This window comes from Helicoverpa zea, chromosome 23, assembly GCF_022581195.2.
Source record: "Helicoverpa zea isolate HzStark_Cry1AcR chromosome 23, ilHelZeax1.1, whole genome shotgun sequence".
Classification (NCBI taxonomy): Eukaryota; Metazoa; Arthropoda; class Insecta; order Lepidoptera; family Noctuidae; genus Helicoverpa; species Helicoverpa zea.
In genome coordinates this window covers 658,439-680,668 of record NC_061474.1, presented here as the reverse complement: position 1 = coordinate 680,668, position 22,230 = coordinate 658,439, and the positions used below count along the sequence as shown (strand labels likewise).

Below are 22,230 nucleotides of genomic sequence, written 5' to 3'. Positions count from 1 at the left end.
AAAATCTAAAAATGGGCATTTTATATTTTTATGAAGAGCTTTTATCAATTTTGACGTATGGTCAGTTTCTGTCATAGAACTTAATGTAGCAACCACACTATTAGATAAAACATCTTAATGGACCACAGTTTCTAATGAAGATAGAAACAAAAACATAACATAAACATTTTTTTCATATTATGACGAGATTTTGACGTTATTCGCAAAAACTATGAGAATATTCTACGTGATTATCTGATTAGTTACGCTGGAATGGCTATTTAACCACGTTAATGACTTTAGATTTTATATAGATGCTTGATGTTTTCGTTGTAAACAAGAATATTAAGTTACAGTTCACGCCAAATAACTTCGAATTATTGTAGAAAGATAGTACTACCTGAAATTAAATACATAATATCTTTCAATAACTTTGTGCTTTTGACATTATTATTTTTATCTATATTCGTCTCCCCGTACATAAGAGAGCACGCTTACGTCGGTAATGATTTTTCTCCGGTCGTGTCCGATTGCTGTCTGCTCAAATGCTTGTGCACTATAATCTATAATGTATCCGTGTCTGTGATCTCCTTATATGAGAAAAGTTGCCCTGGCTGACAATCGGCTATGATATTATCATTATTATAATTGTCTTCGTGAATAAGTATTTATACAAATGTCTTCAAGCACCTTACTATACATATGTCTTCTTCCAGATTGGTCTTATGAGGAGTGGTCGTCTCCTGGCCGAGGAGTCACCACAGGCACTACTACAGATGTACAGCTGCATATCCTTGGAAGATGTGTTCCTCAAGCTGTCTAGGAAGCAAGGTAATTAACATATACATATTTGTACTGGCACAGAACATCACACGCATTTTGTAACATACTTTGTCTCACTGTCAAAATTAGATTGATCGCACAATGCACAAAATCATGAATAGTGAACTTATTAATAAACATGGATTGAAGTAACATGAGGCATAAGAAAGGAATAACCAGCCATTTTCATTGATTTAAACTAGGAGCAAAATTACTCCCTGTGTATTAGTAAGGGGAAGGCGTATGAATAAACACGGAGTAAAGTTTATAACAGTAGTTAGTAATTATTATTTTCATAAATCACCCACCTGGTCTTACCCTCACATAGGGTTGGACATAAAGTCATTACCCAGATTATCGATAAAAACTAAAACATTGCAAACGTAACATCTCCCATGCTTAATGAATGAATGATATAATAATTGCATGAAGGGATCAAAACATATGAAGCAGCTGTTCCCACGTGGACTATCAATATTTATAGCGCGCGATGTGAACTTGATGTGTAGTTGACACCTGTCAAAACATGACTAGGCATTAGGATAAATGGTTGCGAATTTGTTTGTTTTGATATTGGGGTTCATTCATTTGTAACCATTGACGGACAGTGAATAGGCAGACGAGGTATTTAGAATCAAGCGGCATAGGTAGGTACCAAGTAGTGATGTAGGCATCATCTTTTGTGCCTTTGCAAAATTGTAATATGATAGTTTGAAGACAGGGAAAAAGAAGAGAGAATATTAGCATAACAGTTGGAAGCGGAAAATATATCGCTCCGACCACAAGTAACTTGAGAACAGGGTACGACGACGAAGATGTCGTTAAGTCACAAAATCAATATATCTTCACAAGAGTAATCGTGATAATTAACAATAATGCCTCTTACATTTTTCTAGCAATGTAACAAATATAGCTGATATTGAATGAAGATACTCATGTCATAATAGTTAGGTAACCAAAGCCGCTCAGGGTTTTCTCACAATCCTCTGCGTCCTTCATTGTGTAAACGCCTATAAACATTATTATCGGCCACTCAAATAGTTATCGAACGTAAACTCGTGTTTCCAACTCTCACGTGTTTATGATCGCATAGTTGCGTTATAATTTATAGCTTTGTTGCCCATTGGGGTTGGGGACAAACTTGGAGAATATAAACAACCGGAGGCCGGCTTTGAACTGTCATTGAACGTCTTTGGCAGTTGATAGGGTAGTCAGAAGCCAGTAAGTCTGGCAACCATTGGGTGGGTTGCCGGGGTAACTGGGTTGAGGAGGTCAGATAGGCAGTCGCTCCTTGTAAAACACCGGTATGATGACTCCAAGCCATGCAGATGCCTTCTCTTTGATAAAGATAGGTATAAGAACGCCGCTCATACTTACTCCTTTGTATCTTTATTGAAATTTGTGCGTCAGGTTCAGTTGAAGATAAATGTAACACTGAATAATGATACATGAAACTCTTAATCTTATGAAATATCAGAACATTAATATTTTAGAAAGTATACATTTTGCTTTTCAATTTTTAAACACCTATATTGTGCAATTTATTTCTGAATGTTTATTAGTTTATTTGATTTCATACTTATATGAATATTATCCATTCATTGCCAATATAAATATTTTATTAGGTTCATAGTCCAAGTGTTAAGTGGCAGTTTCATTTGCCATTTTTATTTCTAGATACTATAAGATGGCGTGATAATCCAGATTTTTCCAAGTTTTTTTTTAAGAAATACTCTAATATACTCAACTGTTTCTATCTAAGACCTTGTACTACAAACTGAGTAACAATCCCAATTATTTAGCATAATAAGTAATTCGACTTTAACACGCGAAGTTTCAAGTCTCCTTACTGGCCAGCCGTTGTTGACCAATTTCAGTAAAATTGGTCACATTTCCAAGCAATATTAAAATAATGGTGAGGTTGTAAAATATTAATGAGGCTTCAAATCACATGCTTATGTTATGGCCGTGATTAAGGTTCAACGCTCGCCATATTACCAAGAATACCTCAGTAACGGCTACATATATTTTGCAGATTATTTAAAAGGGTTTCAGAGAGAATTCCAAAAAGCCTATAAAATAGAAGGGATTTTGATATTATAAACACAAACGTTTGTATGTACGGAGTTTGTTCTTTTTTTATGCAAAATCTACCAATTGGATTTTGATAAAAATGGGCCGTATTTTAGCTTATAGGTATATCGAATACGCTACTGTTATTTTTGTACGAGAAGTAGTTGTCTCGAGAAGCGAGTGAAACCGTGATGATACAATTATGTGATTTATGTCCGAATTATGGCTGAAATATAATATCAAATACATATGTATCTATTCTAATATTTTTCCGAAAGTTGTAAAACATACATTTACATCGTAAACTATGTTAATTCTATCTAGTAATATTGCAGTTGTTATTGCAAAATAACTTCATTGCTTTACAAGTTAATGTTTCTATTAGAGATGGACGAAATATTTAAGTTGTGTAAGAATTTCGGCCAAAAAAACGGAATTTCATGAAAGTAATTAATTAACTTATCTGTGCTACATAAATACATTTTTAAAAGTTGTAGAGTTACTTATATAAGATAGTCTAAATGTTTATTGAACGCTTCATACAAAAATAAGTAGTTCTTTCAAATTTTTTACGCACCCTAATCACTAAAAAGTATTTTTAAAACATGCCAATCGCTAAAATATTCCCAATAAAAAAGTCGGCAAGCCAAATCCTAGACCGAATTCGGCTTTATCGACACTGCCCATCACTAGCTACTTACTACACGGCTTGCGTGCTCGCTCGGCCTTACGAAATCGATGCACAATGCAAGGTCCAGTCGTAAACACGGCTACTATTGTTCAGAGAATTATTTTCGTCATAAACGGTAATTTTATTTAGTTGCCCATCTTCGAGAATGGGGGTCAAAGGTCTTTTGTGGTCAAGGGTAAATTATTCATGAGGAGAAAATCAATAGTTTAAGTTTTGAGTAGCATTCTTGTGTATTTAATTAACTGTCTACTGCGTCGAGGTCTATTGTAAAATTCTATAAGTGTTTAAAAGGAATAAAGTGAATGTACCGATAAATAATTTTAGGTACCACCTGTCCATATTTGGTAGGGATGTCCTACCGTACAAAAAAGTCGGTAATAAAATGCGGTTTTGAAGGTCCTCAGAGTGGATAACAAATACATATTTGAAAGTTGTTTAATTAGATTTTAGTTTAATCACCCAATGACTTGCATAAATAAAAACAACCTTTGGAACTCAGGTCGATCAACCTTTAGCCTACAACTAAATGACTAATAGCAAACACTTAAATTCCTCGAAAAGATGACGGTTAAATATAAAAAATAATCATTTTTTTTACCATGTCTATTTAACATGATCTTTAGAACATAAATCATTATAATATAATATTTCAATATTTATATAATATTTCATTATAATAAGGATGACAAATAGAGACATATTTCAAGGAATAGTAATGTTACCAAGCCATGGAGAACAAAATGACTAGCGGAGATGTTATAACGCAAAATCTCCTAAGGCTCGAAAAATGCGGGTGTTCGGAAGACGAGGAACGTTACTAGCCTCGCCCATAACGCCTTCTATGAACCTGCCCATTATTTTCAAAATAAAATCATCAAACAATCAAGACCAATCTTTGACAGAGTAGTTTTGAGCTCAAATTTCTCGCTAGTTCTAGTAACTGATACCTTGACCTATATAACTTGACCTACAAGAAGGCGCCTGACCTACCTTCCTTACGGCATCTCCGCTGTTTCCTTCCTCCGTGTTATACACACATGTCATTGTACATTGTCATTGACGAATAGTGTAAGGACAACATTATTTGTGCCGTAAGAGGAACATAATCACTTTATTGATGGAGTATATAATATTAAAATGTCTAATAAGCGTTTTGTATGCGAGGTAGTATGTTTGTGAGATACTAAACATGTTTGGTTGTTATTAAATTGTATAGAGTTCTTTGTTTTTGTAACTTGCATTTGAATAAAAAAAACAAAGGGTATCAAGTCCTTACACACCTAATAACTAGATATTTATTATAAAAGGTCCTGACATAACTTACTATTTACATTTTAGATTTCATTATTTAGATAAAATGCTAAATAGTCTAGATACAGACAATTAGAAATTCAAAACCAACATTAATTCAGCATCATTCATTAACTAAATGGTCAGACTAGCAGACCCAAATAGTTAGGTTACCAAAAATACTGTAAAAGTTCTTTGTTTCAGTAAAATTTAAAACAGTTCAAGCCCTTTAACCCCGACCCTTATTTTATTCTAATAAAAAATTGCTCTGTTAATTAATTAGCTAATCTATACTTGTATAATCTATTCCAATGCAATAAAGAGAAAACATTTCTTTGTTTGTACCCTCAAGACTCCGAAACTACTGAACCGATTTTAAAAATTCTTTCACTGTTAGAAAGCTACACTCTTCCCGAGACACAAGGGCTATATTTTGTCCCAGTACGGGCAGTAGTTCCTACGGGACGCGGGTGAGACCGCGGGAAAACGGCTAGTTATAAATGTTGCAGTAACTACCTATATTGACGTTTGTATGGAAAATTGTTAGATCAAGGCAATCCATTGTTTAGTGAACTGATTCACCTGGGTTTTCTTATTATTGTCCATGATCGTGATTATAAGTTACGTTTAATTATGTAAATTAACCTCTTGGTTGAGTAGTAGTTTTCAATTGCTGAGAATTGTAACATTGGTTTTTGGGTCAGGATCATTTCAAGTTTTTCTTGTGGAATTATGTATTTTAGTTGTATTTGTGAGCAATGTATTTCTTGCCTTTAGACCTCAATATGCTCGTCTTCTATTACCTACATACATTAGTGAAATAAAGAACCCTTACTTAGATGAACTCCGGGCCTAAAGTCGTTTGAAATCTAACTATACATCCCTGGAAATAAAACATAATTTCCAATGCATTCGTTTTTGCACTACGTACCTATCTATCTATACATTCCCAATGTTGTTTTTTTAAGTCGAACCGACACGATGCTAGTTATATGAAACTATAGCACACATTAAAACCGTATGCTATCCAATCATACACCATGAAACAACAGAGTTAAGTTAACCACTCAAGTGTAGCACAGTAGCCACTCTCTCCGTCGGAGCCACGAAGTAGCCACGTGCAGTTCTAGCTCATTGCATGTGACAGCGAAACATTGCTTTGTTGTTAACTAGAAAAACAGACTTGGGACAATAAAAACAGACTTCTTCAGATGCTATGTAAAGGAGGTGTAGTTAGGTACGTATGTTTGAATACCGGAATTTTGTAGGCGTAATTTATTTAAACTATTTAAAACTCGGGATTTAGGAGTTTGGATCATGTAGAAAATATCTATTTTGCAAAGGAATGTGATGGACGCATGTGGCCAAAGATATAGCAATCGAACCATTCTCGTACCTCTATCGCATACTTCGGAAACATCACCACACATTCCAATAATTTTACTAATGTTGCATCTAGAAATGAACCTAGGAGATCCTAAATAGGAAAATATTTCTAAGATATGCCATCGATTGCTCAAGGACTTCACCATCTTCAAACATTACCTATACCATACACCCAATCCTGGATCGTCGCACCGTCACGTTACTTTAATACATAAACCTTACCATTAATGCATACACCCCACTCGCACAAGGTAAAAACGCCACCCACCACCTTAAAAATCACAGGCACAAACACACCTTGCACTTTAGATTAACTAAGGTATCACCTACCGAAGTCTAAAGTCTTGAACCCTTTACTTTCAGTGGAGCAACCTAGCCAACAAAACGTAAATTCTCTTCCAGGCCAGGCCAATCAAGTTGTCGAGCTGAACGTGACGGGCGGAGCCCTAGGGCTTAACAAAATGTCGAAGAGGGAGGAAGCACCTTATGCGGCTGAGGATGCTCAGGTTGTGGGGCTGGTCTTCCATCAGAGTAAAGAGGTGCTCATTGTCGACCATGGAGCCGGGTCTAATGGTGATGTGAGTATTGAGGATTGGGATTCTATTTTTACAAACTTCAAATTACCTTGTAATCAAATAAAAGTAAAGACATAATGTAAAATAAATTGTTGAGTGCTAGGCGACGAAGTTCTCCTTTCGCATATTCTATTTAATGTTTTGTTTGTAGCGGAAATATTGTCTTTTATCAGATTTGATTTGGTCTTAAATTGAAGTTAGGATGTATCTGTTTTGAGTATAAAGACCCAAACGAATACAGCTAAAAGATGAACTAGTAAAAAAACTTCAATGTTAGAAATTAGATATAACAGAATAGCTCCATTTTTCTTCGTGTGGTTGAGGAGAAAAAAAGCTCCTTGTAATTGCTCTTGTTATCTTCAAGATTGTCTTGGACTTTAGACTGCCATTACATATGTACTAACGCAATTCTCATCACGTTTCAGATTCCTGGCAAGGTGACAGACGTGACACCTGACTGCGAGGACTGCGGAGACTGTCTTAATGTAAGTATTGACTTTATACAACACACGTAGCAAATTAACTAATGTATTAATAATGACCAAGTATGATTTTTGTAGAAAGATTTCCACATAATTGGACATAGATACACTTAAAACTAAAATGGGGATAAAGAAACTTAAAAACTGAAAATAGTTTCTCTACGTGGCATCATCATCATAATTTTAGCTTATAATACCTCCCCTAGTCAATGTTAGGATTACGTATAACAGAGAATGGAAGCGGAACACACGTTGAGCTTACTCCAAATAACTTTGAGTATAGGATAAAAAGAAGAAGAAGCATATATATTTGCTCCTAAACCTTACAGAAGACAACGTACAAGATACATAACAAAATAAATTTTCTTTTACCTTTCAAGTCAATTTTAGTTTTACCAACATTCACATAATAATCTCCTACCTATCTCCATTCCAGTTTACATCTCGAGGCAAGATAAAGGCGCTGATTCAGAAGAACTTCCTGAGGATGTGGCGTAACATCGGCGTCATGCTGTTCATCTTCGTGCTGCCGGTCATGCAGGTCATACTGTTCTGTCTCGCGATTGGACGAGATCCGAGCGGGTTGAAGCTGGTAAGTTGAAGGATGGGTGTTTTGTTTAGGTTTACTTATGTAGCGATTGTAGAATGAATTTGGGAGGTCATCATTTGCTTAGACTTTTGCCAACGTCAACGATCTGAGTACCAGTATTTTACATGGAACAATTGCTTATCTGGTCTCTTCAATCTAGACTGGACTGGGGGGAGGTCATACAAATCAATTGTTGTCAACAAACGTCGACATAATCTTCATTTAGTTTTAAGATCCAAAGTACGAATTAGACTATCAGTCAACTACAATCGATTCTTAAATCGATCGACTTGTCATGATGTCACACTTTAACAGAGGTGGTAGGCCTACATAAAATGAGGTCACCATTAACTTCTATCACCAAAAGTCACACCGAAAGCAAAACTTGCAAAACTATCAGACCCATTTCGTTTTCCAAAATCCCAACAACAGGCTAACTTAACCTTACTTCTTCTCCCCAGGCCATAGTAAACGACGACGTGCACATCCTAGACGGCTACTGTCCCTACAACGCGTCCTGCTCCATGAAGAACCTCTCTTGTCGCTACCTGGATAATCTGAACAACCACACTATAAAGGAGTATTATGCGAACTTGACGGACGCTCTCCGGGCGGTCGAAGATGGAGAGGCTTGGGGAGCGCTGTACTTCAATGAGAATTATACTGATTCGCTTGTTGCGAGATTGGCTTTAGGTGAGTTTTGAGCACTTAGATTAGAAGTTAAGGATAGATAGCAGTCGAGCTATTACATATCAACTAACAACCCAAGAGAGTTCTTAAAGAGTACGACAATTCCTGGTAATTTACCTTCCACCTAACAGGAAGTCCTTTGATGGTCTCCCCAATAGTAATAGAAAAATATTGATCAGAAAAATGTTTTGCTGGAAAGCATCTCCAAATTAGAAGAGATAGATCGATGATCTTGTGTTGCAGTCTAGATTCTTGGCCAAATACATCGAACTTGCTTTTTGTCATATTATTTTCTGCAACTTTTCAAATTGATGTTCTAACAATAAAACACGTGACTCCACAGCGGACACGGCCGACAACGAGACCATCACGTCGTCGGAGGTGCAGGTGTGGCTGGACATGTCCAACCAACAGATCGGTCTCATGCTCAACAGGGACATACAGTTCTCGTACAGGGACTTCGCTAAGGTAACTATCATTCAATGGATCTAGTAATGTGAAATGATGAGAAACAAAGGAAATAAGTAAGGATAAATGACTATCACCCATTCATCAGAAAAGATGATCACCCCCTTCACTGTCTCCAGTCTCAGCATCCTATAGGTTTCTCCAAAAGGATATATGAGACAATTGATCACCAGACTATGCGGACAATAAAAGGTATATGATGCCTTTGGAGGAAAAGCTTTCAATTAATTAACCATAATCATTAGGGAAGTCCCCCAATGCACACTTTGATTAAACTACACGGAATCAAAAGATGAGTTTCCTACTCGATATTTTCATAAATCTATGTCTTAATCCTAAATCTATGCATCTTTATCACAGGACTTGTTGGAGACATGCCACTACAACCCGAAGCTTGGAGACATCCCCATCGACTTTATGGACCCCATCTACGGCAACAAGAACCCCTCCTTCACTGACTTCGTCGCGCCAGGAGTTATATTGACGTAAGTGACAACATATTACACTATTTGGGAGATTTTTAAGACCTTCATTGATTAAACTAATAAAGAGTCCTTTTTTAGGGTTCCGTAGCCAAAATGGCAAAAACGGAACCCTTATAGTTTCGTCATGTCCGTCTGTCCGTCTGTCCGTCTGTCACAGCCGATTTACTCGGAAACTATAAGTACTACAGTGATGAAATTTGATGGGAATATGTGTTGTATGAACCGCTACAAAAATATGACACTAAATAGTAAAAAAAAGAATTGGGGGTGGGGCCCCCCATACATGTAACTGAGGGATGAAATTTTTTTTTTCGATGTACATACCCGTGTGGGGTATCAATGGAAAGGTCTTTTAAAATGATATAAAGTTTTCTAAAAAACATTTTTCTTAAAGTGAACGGTTTTTGAGATATCAGCTCTCAAAGTCGTAAAAAGTATGTCCCCCCCCCTCTATTTTTATAACTACGGGGTATAAAATTCTAAAAAAAATAGAGGTGATGCATGCTAATTAACTCTTTCAACGATTTTTGGTTTGATCAAAGTATCTCTTATAGTTTTTGAGATAGGTTGATTTAACTGTAATTTACGGAACCCTTCGTGCACGAGTCCGACTCGCACTTGGCCGGTTTTTTATAATTCTGAAAATACATCTTAAAACTACGCCATTGATTTAGACCAGTAGACAAAGAGACACCAATTTTTAATTACAAAAAGAAAATAAATACGATGCAGATGCAATTATGTAAACCACTACTCTGTACTGCAATAACTATGTATGTCTCTCTGTGAAAACAATAAAAGACACACATCTGCATATACTGAAATCCACCATATTTGCAACTACTACTTTTTATCGTTTTCCATTTTAAATAATAGTCAAGGGTTTTTTTTACATCTTACAGACCTATTTAAAACATTCTTACGAAACATCAAAACTTACATTGAACCCAAAAAGATATCCAAAACTAACCAAGACCCCCTTATCTTCCAGCATCGTCTTCTTCTTAGCCGTCGCCCTCACATCATCAGCGCTCATCGTGGAACGTATGGAGGGTCTGCTCGACAGGTCGTGGGTCGCCGGCGTGTCTCCCGGGGAGATCCTGTTCTCTCACGTGGTCACTCAGTTCGTGGTCATGTGCGGGCAGACCGCTCTCGTGCTCATATTCATGATCTCCGTGTTCGGCGTCAAGAATAATGGCAATATCGTGTTCGTTATTATGCTGACTTTGTTGCAGGGTAAGTAAACATGTACTTTATTATGTTTTTTTTTTGGTAGAAGTTAGAAAGGCTGATAACGTTAGCATCATTGCAATGAGGTAGGATTACATTCTTGGTGTAAAGAAAGGGCAAACTAAGAATAGCAATATGATGATCCATGATGGAATGACTTTAGAATCCAAAAGTTGGAATTCCAAAAAGGGCACGAGTAACTCCAAAACGGAGGTCTTATAGAGATTAACCGAACAAGAAACTCTTTAAACAATAATAATATTCCAGTTTTCTTAATCGTAGGTAAAAGCTAAACGGCTTGTCATCACTATCATTTATCATCATCTATTACATGGAGACTAAACATAGGTTCTCAGAGTATCCCTAACATACTATCAAACTTAAGCGATCCTATTAAATGACGTTATGTTTTTGCAATCACAGTATTTACGCTGGTATATTGCACATAATACTCTAACGACCAGTGTGACCAAGTAATGATATTACAGCAGTTTTTCTACTCATTAGCTAATGTCTGTACATAATTGTCGTGTCATGACGCATCGTTTTTCATGGAATTACGATAATATTCTCGGAAAATGTGTAATTTTTTGCTGTCATTTAACGTACCTATGGGTCATCTCATCATAGTACCAGTTCTTAAGGAACCAAAAAAATCGTAGATTTTAAAGTCAAAGATGAAGAATATGCTAATGTTTTTTTTTATTAATAATTTTCAAGGTTGTATAAACCGATGTCATAAAGTTTTTTTGCCATTTAAATTCACAAGGTATTATTTATCATAAGATGTTTAATTTAAACCGAAATTAATTAACATAACATTATTATTTGCAGGTCTCTGCGGCATGTGTTTCGGCTTCGTAATATCAGCGGCTTGCGAGCTAGAACGAAACGCGATCCAACTGGCCCTCGGTTCATTCTACCCCACGCTCCTACTGAGTGGAGTCATCTGGCCCATCGAGGGCATGCCTTGGGTCCTCCGATACGTGTCCCTCTGCCTACCCTTAACCCTCGCCACCAACTCCCTCCGGTCTATCCTGACCCGAGGGTGGCCTATCACTGACCCTGAGGTCTACATGGGCTTCGTATCAACCCTAGCCTGGATAGCCTTATTCCTAATCGTCACGTTAACCATTTTGAAGTTCAAAAGAAACTAGTTTGCCATTGCATTTGCTCAATAAGGCACTGGTCCGCTATTTGAAAGTCGCTTGTCGACTAAAGTCCGTCCTTTAGATTTTTCTAAATGTATCTGTTTTAGAGTAGCATTTAAAAATGGAGTTATACTATCGTGAGCTATTATAAAATCATTTTATTTGTATTGAAAAATCCGATTGTAATAAAATATATGATCAAACAAAAATGCAAACACGAATATTTGTAAATTATTATGAACACTCGGCTTACGATAGGACTTAGATATTCACGGACCACGCCTTTACTATAGTCAGTATCTATTTCTTCATGTAAAAGGTGAAGGGAGACTCAAAGTCAGTCAGTACACTGTCGAATTAAAAAAAATAAGTTGTGAAAAAAATAAAAAATACAAAAAAAATCGAGAGAGAAAAAAACGAGGTGTTTTTACAAAACGCCTATTTCACGCTTATGTCTGTTACCACCAAATGTCGAGAGTGTACGACTTGCTTTCCAAATATGTAACTGAAAAAGTAATCTATGCAGTGCCCATAAAGTCTAATATTGTATGGCAGATTAAATAGATCACTTTTTAAGATTTTGAGGACTTTTCTGCTGAAAGTACTTACATCTTTTGAACATCAATTTACAATTTGTAAAAAGCACGATTAACTAATCAATTAAATTGAAAAATTGGTCTGATTTCTTATTTAATAACGTGAGATATACTTTTTTTATCTTTCAAGTCCTCATAAACATATATTTTGCTCAAATATCGAACAAAACTATTTTTTAATTACCTAGTTCTTATAGCTAATTGACTGTTAGTCGGAATGTAAATAGTAGCTTGTATTTATGCGTTAGTGTCAAGTTTTACTTCTTAGGGTTAACGGGAATGTTAGCAATAATGATTGGTCCAACGCTTTTTAGGGTTAATTTGTTTTCTTGTGTTTATTACGGGAGATATTTTTCAAATGCAAGAATAAAAATCTTGGATACTTAAGTTATTTATGTTAAATAATCTGTATTGCTATCATTTTGAAAATTAGTGTTGCCAATGTAAAAAAAATACTATCAAATCTCCGCATGTTTAAACATGCTTATCTCGAAATAAACACAGGAATTCATCACTATCATCGGTAAGGGACATTATATGTAAGATTTTGACATTCAATGTTGAAAATACCTGATAAACGAGTTACCATAGAATAAGATGGTGCCATAAACATAATGGTGTATAAGGACTTTTTTCGAAAAACCTTTTTTGGAACAAAATAAAAAGAAAACTGGTTTGAACTTTAAATGCTTAGTGATTATTATTTTAAGTTGACTCTGTTATTATCTGTGTGAATATAAAAATATGACTGAGAAATTGGTAAAATAATAATTATTGAGTAAACGGCAGCGCCATCTTGTTTTTTAAACGGCAACACAAACTTTATGGTATTCAAAATCTATGATGAAATCAATGGTCACATCATTTTATAGATTTTAGTGATGTACAGTAAGTTAGGTTGTTACGGAGTCTAGAAACGGTAGGTAGAGTCTAGATTTTAAGTTATATGTGGAGTTTTGTATAAAATATCCTTTTTATATGTATTTTGGTCTAGAGATGTCGCTTAGCAAATGTTACATCGAATAGTTGTGTAAATCGGTCGGTGTCGAGTGTATCGATTGCATGTAGAATTAATTATTGTATCTTAGAAGTGTCAGACTGTGATTATTTTTGCTAACATTGACATTTTTGTAATGACAACTATACAATAAATACTGTACCAAATATTTTTTGTACTTTTATTTATTTACCGAAGTTTACAGCATCGTTGCACCTTGGTTATTGCATGGATTAGAAAGTGAATGCACCTACTGCAAGATAAAATAATGTGCATTCAATGCCAGCTCGTCACCACAGTAGAATTCCATACGACATGATGCTGTGGAAGTAACTAAAATATACCAGTCTAGCTGTTTCTAAGTCCGTTAGCTGCCTTATCTGATTTAAAGCATAAGCGGCCGAGCTAAGACAAGCTAAAGATATGTAATGTGGGCTAACTTTGGTACATATTAACAAATACGCTCACGTATTCTTCTATATTAATATTATAAAGCTGAAGAGTTTGTTTGTTTGTTTGAACACGCTAATCTCAAGAACTACTGGTCCGATTTGAAAATTTATTTCAGTGTTAGATAGCCAATTTATCGAGGAAGGCTATAGGCTACTTTTTATCCCGGTACGGGAAGTAGTTCCCACGGGATGCGGGTGAAACCGCTGGCAGAAGCTAGTTCAGAATATAGCACTATTTATTAAAAACTTTGGGTATAGATAGAGCAACAAAACTAAATTTTGTATGTCTTAAAATTAAATTTTAATGAACATAATAAAACAATAAGTTACATACAGTTGGAATCATTGTATCACATCACACTATTTCGTTAAAATCTCGCTTAAAGCCTTCTTTTTCTTTTGTCCTTTGTCAACCTTGCGTTTCTGAAAAGGAAATACTTTTATTAGACACCTTAAAAAAAACAGTAAAGGACCCAGCATGTGACCTTGTGGAACACCTACATAATAAAATGCAAAATCAAAATGGTTGTAGGTCAAAGTTACTCTCTTTTTGGTGTCTTTGAAATATTACGTAATAATTATGTCTTGAGTGCTGAGTATTAAAATATAACTTAGTCTGACTATGTTTAGTGTTTAATTATCACATTGAAAAGGTTTCTTTAAGATCGATAAAACTATTATTGTGTCGTTTCTTTTTGAGATTTACATTCGTGAATCATGATAATGTGGGGGAAAGTTATGTTTTACTTTTTATTAAAGATCAAGCTCATATTATATAGATTTCACACATAAGGGTAACTAAACGCTACTATTTTTTAACTGGGAAATGAAAAAGTGGGTATGGACATCACCTTTTTCTTTTCAGCAGTCATACCAACGAATTCCTTCCTGGTTTTCTTTTCTCTGGGTTGAGTCATATCTTTCTGTTTCTTGTTTGGAGGTCCATTGCCGCCTTCTCCTTCCTATAAAAATAAATTAAGAATTTGACGTTTGTATATGGGGGGTAATCTTTCCAAAATTCTTTCACTGATAGATAGCTCTACAATGTTTAAGAGTACAATAGGCTATATTTTATTCCCGTATGGGCAGCAGTTCCCACGAAACGCGGGTGAACCGCGGGAAAATATTGTACAGATTTACATTTGACTTTATTTCTAGTGTGGTTTGTCTCTATTACTTGAAAAAATATATCTTTATCACTTTTTTGAAAATTAAGTATTACTCTAAACATAAGCCCCTATCAATATTAAAATAACTAGACATGTTAGTTACCTCATTCTTCCTCTTATTCATGACCCTCCTGTGTGCTCCCTCGCGCCCCTCATCATCTTTCTGTGACTGGTTCCTTTGTGCACCAAACTTATTGAACCCTCCTCTTTGATTATTCTGATTATTTCCACCACCCATTGCATTTCTCTGTCTATTACCTTGACTGTTACCCTGATTATTACGGTTGGGAGGACCACTCCTTTGCTGGTTCATTTGGTTATTCCCAGATCTGAAATCACCTCTCTGGTTGTCCCGGTTAAAACCTGGCCTGAAATTCCCTCTCTGCTGGTTGTTTTGGTTATCATTATTTCTGAATCCAGCTCTCTGGTTATTATCATTATTTCTAAAACCACCTCTCTGTTGGTTAAACTGGTTGTTATTTCCTTTGAAACCCCCTCGTGGCTGGTTATTCTGGTTGTTACCAGTTTGTACCGGTTTCTTTTTGTTTGTTACTTGTGTGCATCGTTTGACGCGTAATATTCTGTTCTTGACAGTTAAATCTTCTTCTGTTAACGCTAGTGCTAGTTCGACGCCGTCTTTTGACTCGAAGTTTACGTAACCGAAACCTGGAATGAAATTGGTACTGTGTAATTTAAGTTAACCATTTAAGTAAAATGTCAGATACATATGTTTCTGGACTTTGGAAACAACAAACAAAAACACAAAATTTTTACACAAGAATGTTACCTACATACAGCCTCGGTATTTGCAGCTCACTATTTTATAAATGAAATTAAAACGCATTTATTCAAAGTAAGCTAGAAATTAGCAATTTTTGAAAGTCAGTATTACATAAGACAGTCTCCAAAAACGTCCTACCTTCACCACTTACTAAGTGTTATGACTGGGAAGAGTGACGCTACAAACAACATCTGTTGTTGCTCAGGAATAGGTAAATAACAAAAAGTTTTATAAACAATACTTTACCTTTCCCAGCATTAGTCTTCTTATCCCTAATAATCCTGACAGAATGTATTGCCCCACACTTCTCGAACTTCTCCCTCAATGCTTCATCTTCCATGGCAAACGGTAAGTTGCCGATGAAGACGGAGCAGCGAGGGTCGTGCTCAGCTCCTGTGCTGCTGCTGCGGGACACTCGGAGGTGGTTCTCGTTGAGGAGTGTGTTGTTTTCTGATAGCGCCTGGAAGAATAATGTTCATTGATGTTGGAATTTAGATTTAAAATAATTGATCATTGAGTTTTCGATTACATTTAAGGTATGAAAAACGTGGTGTAGCTGAATTCAAAAGCTAGCTAATTTGATATTTTTAAGAAATAAGTCACATTGCCAGCTAATATTACAGATTTCCATGAGACGATGATGCCTCATAATGTTGGATTAGGTTGAGCAAAAATTCAGTTGCCTTGCAGGTTTAGAGTCTGACAACAGTTACCTTTTTACCTGGGTGCATGGATTAGTTCAAATCGTTAGAAAACTAAAACGACTCTGAAAAATTATTCCACTGGTGGAAACCTACATTCTTCTCGAGTAACATAGTTTAATACTGGTACGTGCAGTAGTTGCCGAGGAGGTGGATGAAACCCCGGTAAAACGGATAGTAATTTATATAAATGTTCACCTTTTCAATGGAAGCTTCATCAGCGTACTTAATGTACACATTGACAGTTGTCCTCTCAGGGTGGAGCTCATTCTTGATGACAGCTAGCTTCGGCGTGTAGCGACCATCTTTAATGGGCACTGTGCGGATCCTGGAAACACAAAAATAATAAATTCGAAGAAATAAAAATGCTTGTAAAGAATTGTTTTTGTCTTTCTGGATATTCTATAAGATCTTGCTAGCAGTAATGCTATATTTTATATGTATGGCTATATTTTGAAGTAGTTTGCTGTAAAGATCATGTTACAGATTTTATTAGTCAGTGAATATGTAGGTAGAAAATAAAACTTTACCTTATTGTTTCTATTTGTCCATGTTTGCTGAATATCTTCTTAACCTCCTTCTTACATTTAGCACTAAAAGGCACATTGCCTACAAAGAGAGTTCTCTTAATCTCATCCTCAGTGATTCTCTCTACTCCACTCTCTTCCTTCTGTTCTTCTTTCTTCTCCACTTTCTCTACTTTTTCCTCTTCTTCCTCATCATCTGAGCTAGCATCAGCTTTTTCTTCTTCTAACACTTTCTTGTTAATTTCTTCATTTTCTGATTCTATTTCATCATCAGAGTCATGTTCAGAATCTGACTCTTTATCCGTGATTGCGTTAGGATTGACTTTGTTTGTAGATTCTATATCTTCATCATCACTTTCTTCTCGATTTTCAATTACTGCTGGTTCATCTGTCTCCATGATTTCCGGTTTATTTTGAGGTCCTTTTGATTTCTTGCGTTTCTTATTTTTCTTTTTAGGTGTCTCTTGATTTTCTTTTTGTATATTTTCTTTATTTGTTTCCTCTGGTGTGGTTTCTTTATTTTCAGTGGCTTCTACTACTGTGCTTTGAGCAGTTTGTGCTTTTGATTTTTTCTTTCTTTTCTTGTTTTTCTTTTTAGGTGTAGTGTTATTCGTTTGGGCAGTTTCTGTGATTTTAGATGTATTTTTCTGTTCTGTAGGATTTTCCTCAGCATTTTGTGTTTCGGAGTTGTCATTTTCTTTATTTGCTTCTATGTCTACTACGGATTTACGTCTCTGCTTGTTCTTTTTTGGACTTTTTCCTGTGGGTGTAACCTCTGTATGCTCAGTAGGTTCAGTACTTACGTTCTGTGTACTATCTGACTCAGAATTATGTTTCTTTTTCTTCTTCTTAGGTGTACTTTCATTTACATTTTGTTCAGTAACACTTGTGTTAATTTCTTGAACTGTTGTTGAATCTCTTTTATTACCTTTGATTTTGGGTGATTTAGTCAGGCTTTGATTAGAAGTGTCAGCTTCTAAATCATCCTTTAAATGTTTTTTAACTTTGTCTGCCTTAGGGCTAGATAAACTAGTATTTCCCTCACCATTTTCCATCGCCTCAGGGTCAGGATTTTGGAATATCCTCTTGGGAGACTTCTTGACTATAGCCTTCTTCTTCTGCATACTGGGAGACAGAAATATGGATCTATCTTCTACAAATTCACTCTTAGGAGTAACGTTCGGTGAAGGCTGGTGTTTTGTGGGTGTTAAGGCTCTTTTCAGCAGTCTAGGTCTGCTTGGTGTCACGTTTCCGGTAATTAGGGCTGCCACGCTGCCTACCACGTAATCCATGGCACAATAATCACATAAATTAGTTATTTATAGATCAAATACCGTGTGTCGCCGAAACGCACATGGTAATTTTGGTTATTTTATTTTGACATTTTGTGACAGCTAATGTAAGGTGTTGCAAAAACTTTGAAAACATTTTCCCCATAGTTTTACTGTTATGTTGTGAAAATTTTTTGTTGATGACACAAATTATATTCACCAAAACATATTTGTTGTTTTCACTTACGTTATGTTTTTTACCTGTACCGAACCTTTCTCGTCTTATGCTTTTAAAAATAACCATAGGTAAGTCATAAATTACTCAACAAATTGCGACATCAAAGTATTTTGTGTTTCAAATAGTTTATTTTCCCCAAATTATGGAAAAATCCAGAAATTGACAACACTAAATGTGTTGCCAAATAGAAAATTAATTTACCTTATTTGTATACAAAAATAATTAGTCAGTTTCATAACATATGTAATGGACCCACTATATAGAGTCTGGCCAACGAAAGCTGTCCAAGAAAAAAGGCGGCAATTTTAAAAAATCAAGAGCTGACAACCCCGGCTATACGCTGCTTAAACGGAGTTGATACTTGTTATTTATAGCGATATTTATATCAATGTTTCATATCAGAACATTACGACTGTAATAACATTATTTAAAAACCGGCCAAGTGCGAGTCGGACTCGCGCTCGTAGAGTTCCGTACCATCCAAACTATTATTCTATAAACATACATATATTTATATATAGATATCGAGCAAAAATGAGTATGGGAGCCCCCCGAAATATTTATTTTATTCTAGTTTTCAGTATTTGTTGGTATAGCGGCAACAGAAATACATCATCCGTGAAAATTTCAACTCTCTAACTATCACGGTCCATGAGATACAGCCTGGTGACAGACGGACGGACGGACGGACAGAGGAGCGAAAACAATAAGGTCCCGTTTTACCCTTTGGGTACGAAACCCTAAAAATGCCATAGCATAGCCAGGGTATGGCATTTTTTAACTTCTGCATGCATTGAAGTCCACAGGGATGAATTAAAAAAAAAGTTATTACAAAACGTTTATTCGATGGAATAGATAGCACCGATACAACTATATCAACACAATGAAGGAGTTAGGAGTCATAATTGAAATCGGATTCCAAGTACTCTACACCTGATATTATAGAATTGGCTTCACTGCTACTGCTAGTGCCTCCAACATTTATTATGAAGGGTTCAAGTTCGGTATCAATAAGACGATCCCTTAATTTGTATTGCTCTTCAACATGAAGTACATGATCGGTGTACTTCTTCCAGTCATTGGCCGTTATTGATGCAAAACATTCTTTTATTAAATTTTGCATTTCCGACCCTGGTATACCTATATTTCTACTTGCCACTTTTCTCTTTGCCTCACTCCATACAAGCTCAATGGCGTTGAGGTCGCAATGATACGGTGGCAGCAACAAAATTTCGTGATTCAAGATATGACTGTATTTTTTTAGGGCTTCTTCTGCTTCGTAAATAACTGCAGGTTTATTATCTTTCACTAGACACATTAGTTCTGATTTCGTATGATATTCTTCAAAATGAATATTATTCTCTTGAAGCCATATACGGAGATTAGATTTAGAATCAGACATAGTAGGGGGTTTGTTCACTTGTTTTACATGATAACTTGCATTGTCCATCACAAGTACGCTGGGTTTTGTGAGATTTGGTAGCAACATTTCTTCAAACCATTTCATGAAGTTGGTAGAATTCATATCATCATGGTAGTCAGCTGATTTGGATTTTGTACTAAATACCAATAATGCGCCTGGCACGAATCCTTCCTCCGATCCCGCATGCACAATGATATGCCTTTTACCCGATGAAATTTTTGTTGTGACACCACTTGTTGAAGGTCCTTGCCACGATTTTTTGACTTTATAGTTCTGATGTACATATGTCTCATCAAGGTAAATAATCTGTTTACCTTCTAGTCTCTTTTGATGTATTGTTCTCAAGAATCTGTGTCTCCATGCTGCAATTTCATATTTTTCTGTGAGTAAAGCCCGTTCATTTTTATTGTTTTGGAAGTCAAATCCGTTCTTATGTAAAACATTTCTAAGGGTTTCACGACATCCCATAAATCCAATTGCTTCCTTCAGTTCATTGTGCAGGCTTCTCAGTGTTGGGACTTGTTTTTTTACTGCATAAAATGAGTTTATTTTGTTTCTTATAGCAGAAATGTCAAAATTATCCAAATTAGAAACTGTTGCTGAATGTGGACGTTTTTTTCCTGGAGTATCCCACTGTCCTTGATTTTTAGACCCTTCAATTTTAATTCTTCTTAAGGTCTTCACACTTATATCTGAAAAGAACAAGTACAAAAATTGTGTAAGAGTATAATAATACCATAATACCCATAAGACCAATAATATATAAAAAACAAAAAAAAAACATTTGGTTTAAGACATTTTTTTCTCAAAGCATAGATCTTATAAGTTGACTGATAAATCTATAATTTTTTAATTAATGTAGTGAACCTGTCATTGAAGATATTTTTTCTAAGTACTGTGTTTCACTTGCAAACATTTCATTATTTTCGAGAGTTTTCAATTTCTTTACTGTTTCCGCAATTGTAAGTTTTGTTTCCTCGTTGCCGTTGTCCCCGTTAATATTATCTGAAAAGTAGATACACCGTGAAAACTATTGCGTTTTTTGCAAATAAGTCAAAAGTATCAAGATGTTTCAATGGAAATTCAAAAAACTAACCTAAAAGTGAAATGATTGAATCCAGTCGTCGTATTTTCTCTGCAAATTTCTGATTCAAATCACTTTGTAGGTCTTTATATTTGTCAATCATAGTAAATAGAAGCTTTCTCGTCGAACTTTTGATTGTTTTCGGCATTATTTTACACAAAACCAATGAAAATAGGATGAAATAAAATAACAAACCGACTTTATTAAGAAACGTCAATGGGACAATTTTGACAGTTCTAAAATATTGCCATATCAAAACTTTAGAAATTAATTCGTGGTCAGCTTTCGTTGGCCAGACTCTAATACCCAACCATTTAATGTTGTACAGCTTGGCAAAAAAGAGTCTGACGCGGTGACAGTTGGAACTAAAAATCAAAATCAAATAAAAATTGTTAACATCGTTAATACTGGACATTGAAGTGTCCCAGGGACATCGCCTACTTAGGATTGAATATCTCCAAAAATAACAAATATCAAAATCTGTGAGTCGTAGTATTCCGGGTTGCCACAGGTGCGATAGTGCTGACCTCATTTATTCCACACTCTTTTTTGCCAAGCTATAGTTAGTGTGATGTAAAAATAATAAAATATAAACAGTATCAGGATGGAGGGTGCATTTTTCCTCAAAGTAATACAAAACCACTCTTACTCTGCTCGCGGCCTCATGTTCACGCGTACTCATGCCTAGGGTGGCCAAGAATAAATCCCATCTGATACGGGAACAAGCTTGGATCGAGTACGTGGTGCATAAAAGTCCATTTAGGACACTGGATAAAGAACAGTACTTAATTAATATTTGGGTAGTTATAATAATCTCATGTGGCAACTCTGTGCGGTATGCCATGGAATTTGTTTTTGGAATTCTGGCAATACCAATTATTCCGGAAAAACGATGTGTTTCAGCGACGCTTTCTCGATAATAATTAGTTTTGTTTGATCGTTACACGCCAAATCTGGTGATATTTGGTTCGTACAGTGTTATTTTACAGTGTGTGTGGATTTTTATCATCAAGCGTGAGTATATTCATTGTTTTTTATTAACAAACGTTGAGCGCGCCATTGTGCCGCCCGCCATCATTT

At 35.7% G+C, this 22,230-nt stretch overlaps 3 protein-coding genes across 9 annotated transcripts in view; 2 read left to right on the top strand and 1 right to left on the bottom strand.

The window, feature by feature from the left end:
* LOC124641764 (ABC transporter G family member 20) overlaps positions 1-13,673 on the top strand; it is a 95,155-nt gene extending 81,482 nt beyond the window's left edge. For 2 of the 4 annotated variants that reach the window (XM_047179957.1, XM_047179959.1), the window contains 9 exons: positions 696-810; positions 6,644-6,819; positions 7,242-7,301; positions 7,735-7,890; positions 8,349-8,580; positions 8,921-9,045; positions 9,406-9,530; positions 10,522-10,766; positions 11,595-13,673. In XM_047179957.1, coding sequence (XP_047035913.1) covers positions 696-810; positions 6,644-6,819; positions 7,242-7,301; positions 7,735-7,890; positions 8,349-8,580; positions 8,921-9,045; positions 9,406-9,530; positions 10,522-10,766; positions 11,595-11,917 — 1,557 coding nt within the window. In that variant the 3' untranslated portion in view covers positions 11,918-13,673. Of the gene's footprint in view, positions 1-695; positions 811-6,604; positions 6,820-7,241; positions 7,302-7,734; positions 7,891-8,348; positions 8,581-8,920; positions 9,046-9,405; positions 9,531-10,521; positions 10,767-11,594 lie in introns of all 4 variants that reach the window. The other 2 variants (XM_047179956.1, XM_047179958.1) reach the window with 1 other exon arrangement.
* Positions 13,674-14,233: 560 nt separating this feature from the next.
* LOC124641865 (nucleolar protein 12) lies at positions 14,234-18,530 on the bottom strand. The gene is made up of 6 exons (XM_047180113.1): positions 17,138-18,530; positions 16,806-16,935; positions 16,153-16,366; positions 15,229-15,791; positions 14,808-14,918; positions 14,234-14,379 (listed from the first exon to the last, which is right to left on the bottom strand). The coding sequence occupies exons 1-6, from the start codon at positions 18,424-18,426 to the stop codon at positions 14,317-14,319; spliced, it is 2,370 nt and encodes a 789-aa protein (XP_047036069.1). The 5' UTR covers positions 18,427-18,530; the 3' UTR covers positions 14,234-14,316.
* A 3,463-nt stretch (positions 18,531-21,993) lies between these two features.
* The window catches only part of LOC124641834 (neurofilament heavy polypeptide-like), a 33,950-nt gene continuing 33,713 nt past the window's right edge, over positions 21,994-22,230 (top strand). For all 4 annotated transcript variants that reach the window (XM_047180071.1, XM_047180070.1, XM_047180069.1 and 1 more), the window contains exon 1: positions 21,994-22,164. The gene's annotated coding sequence lies outside the window, so the exon portion shown is untranslated. The remainder of the gene's footprint in view (positions 22,165-22,230) is intronic.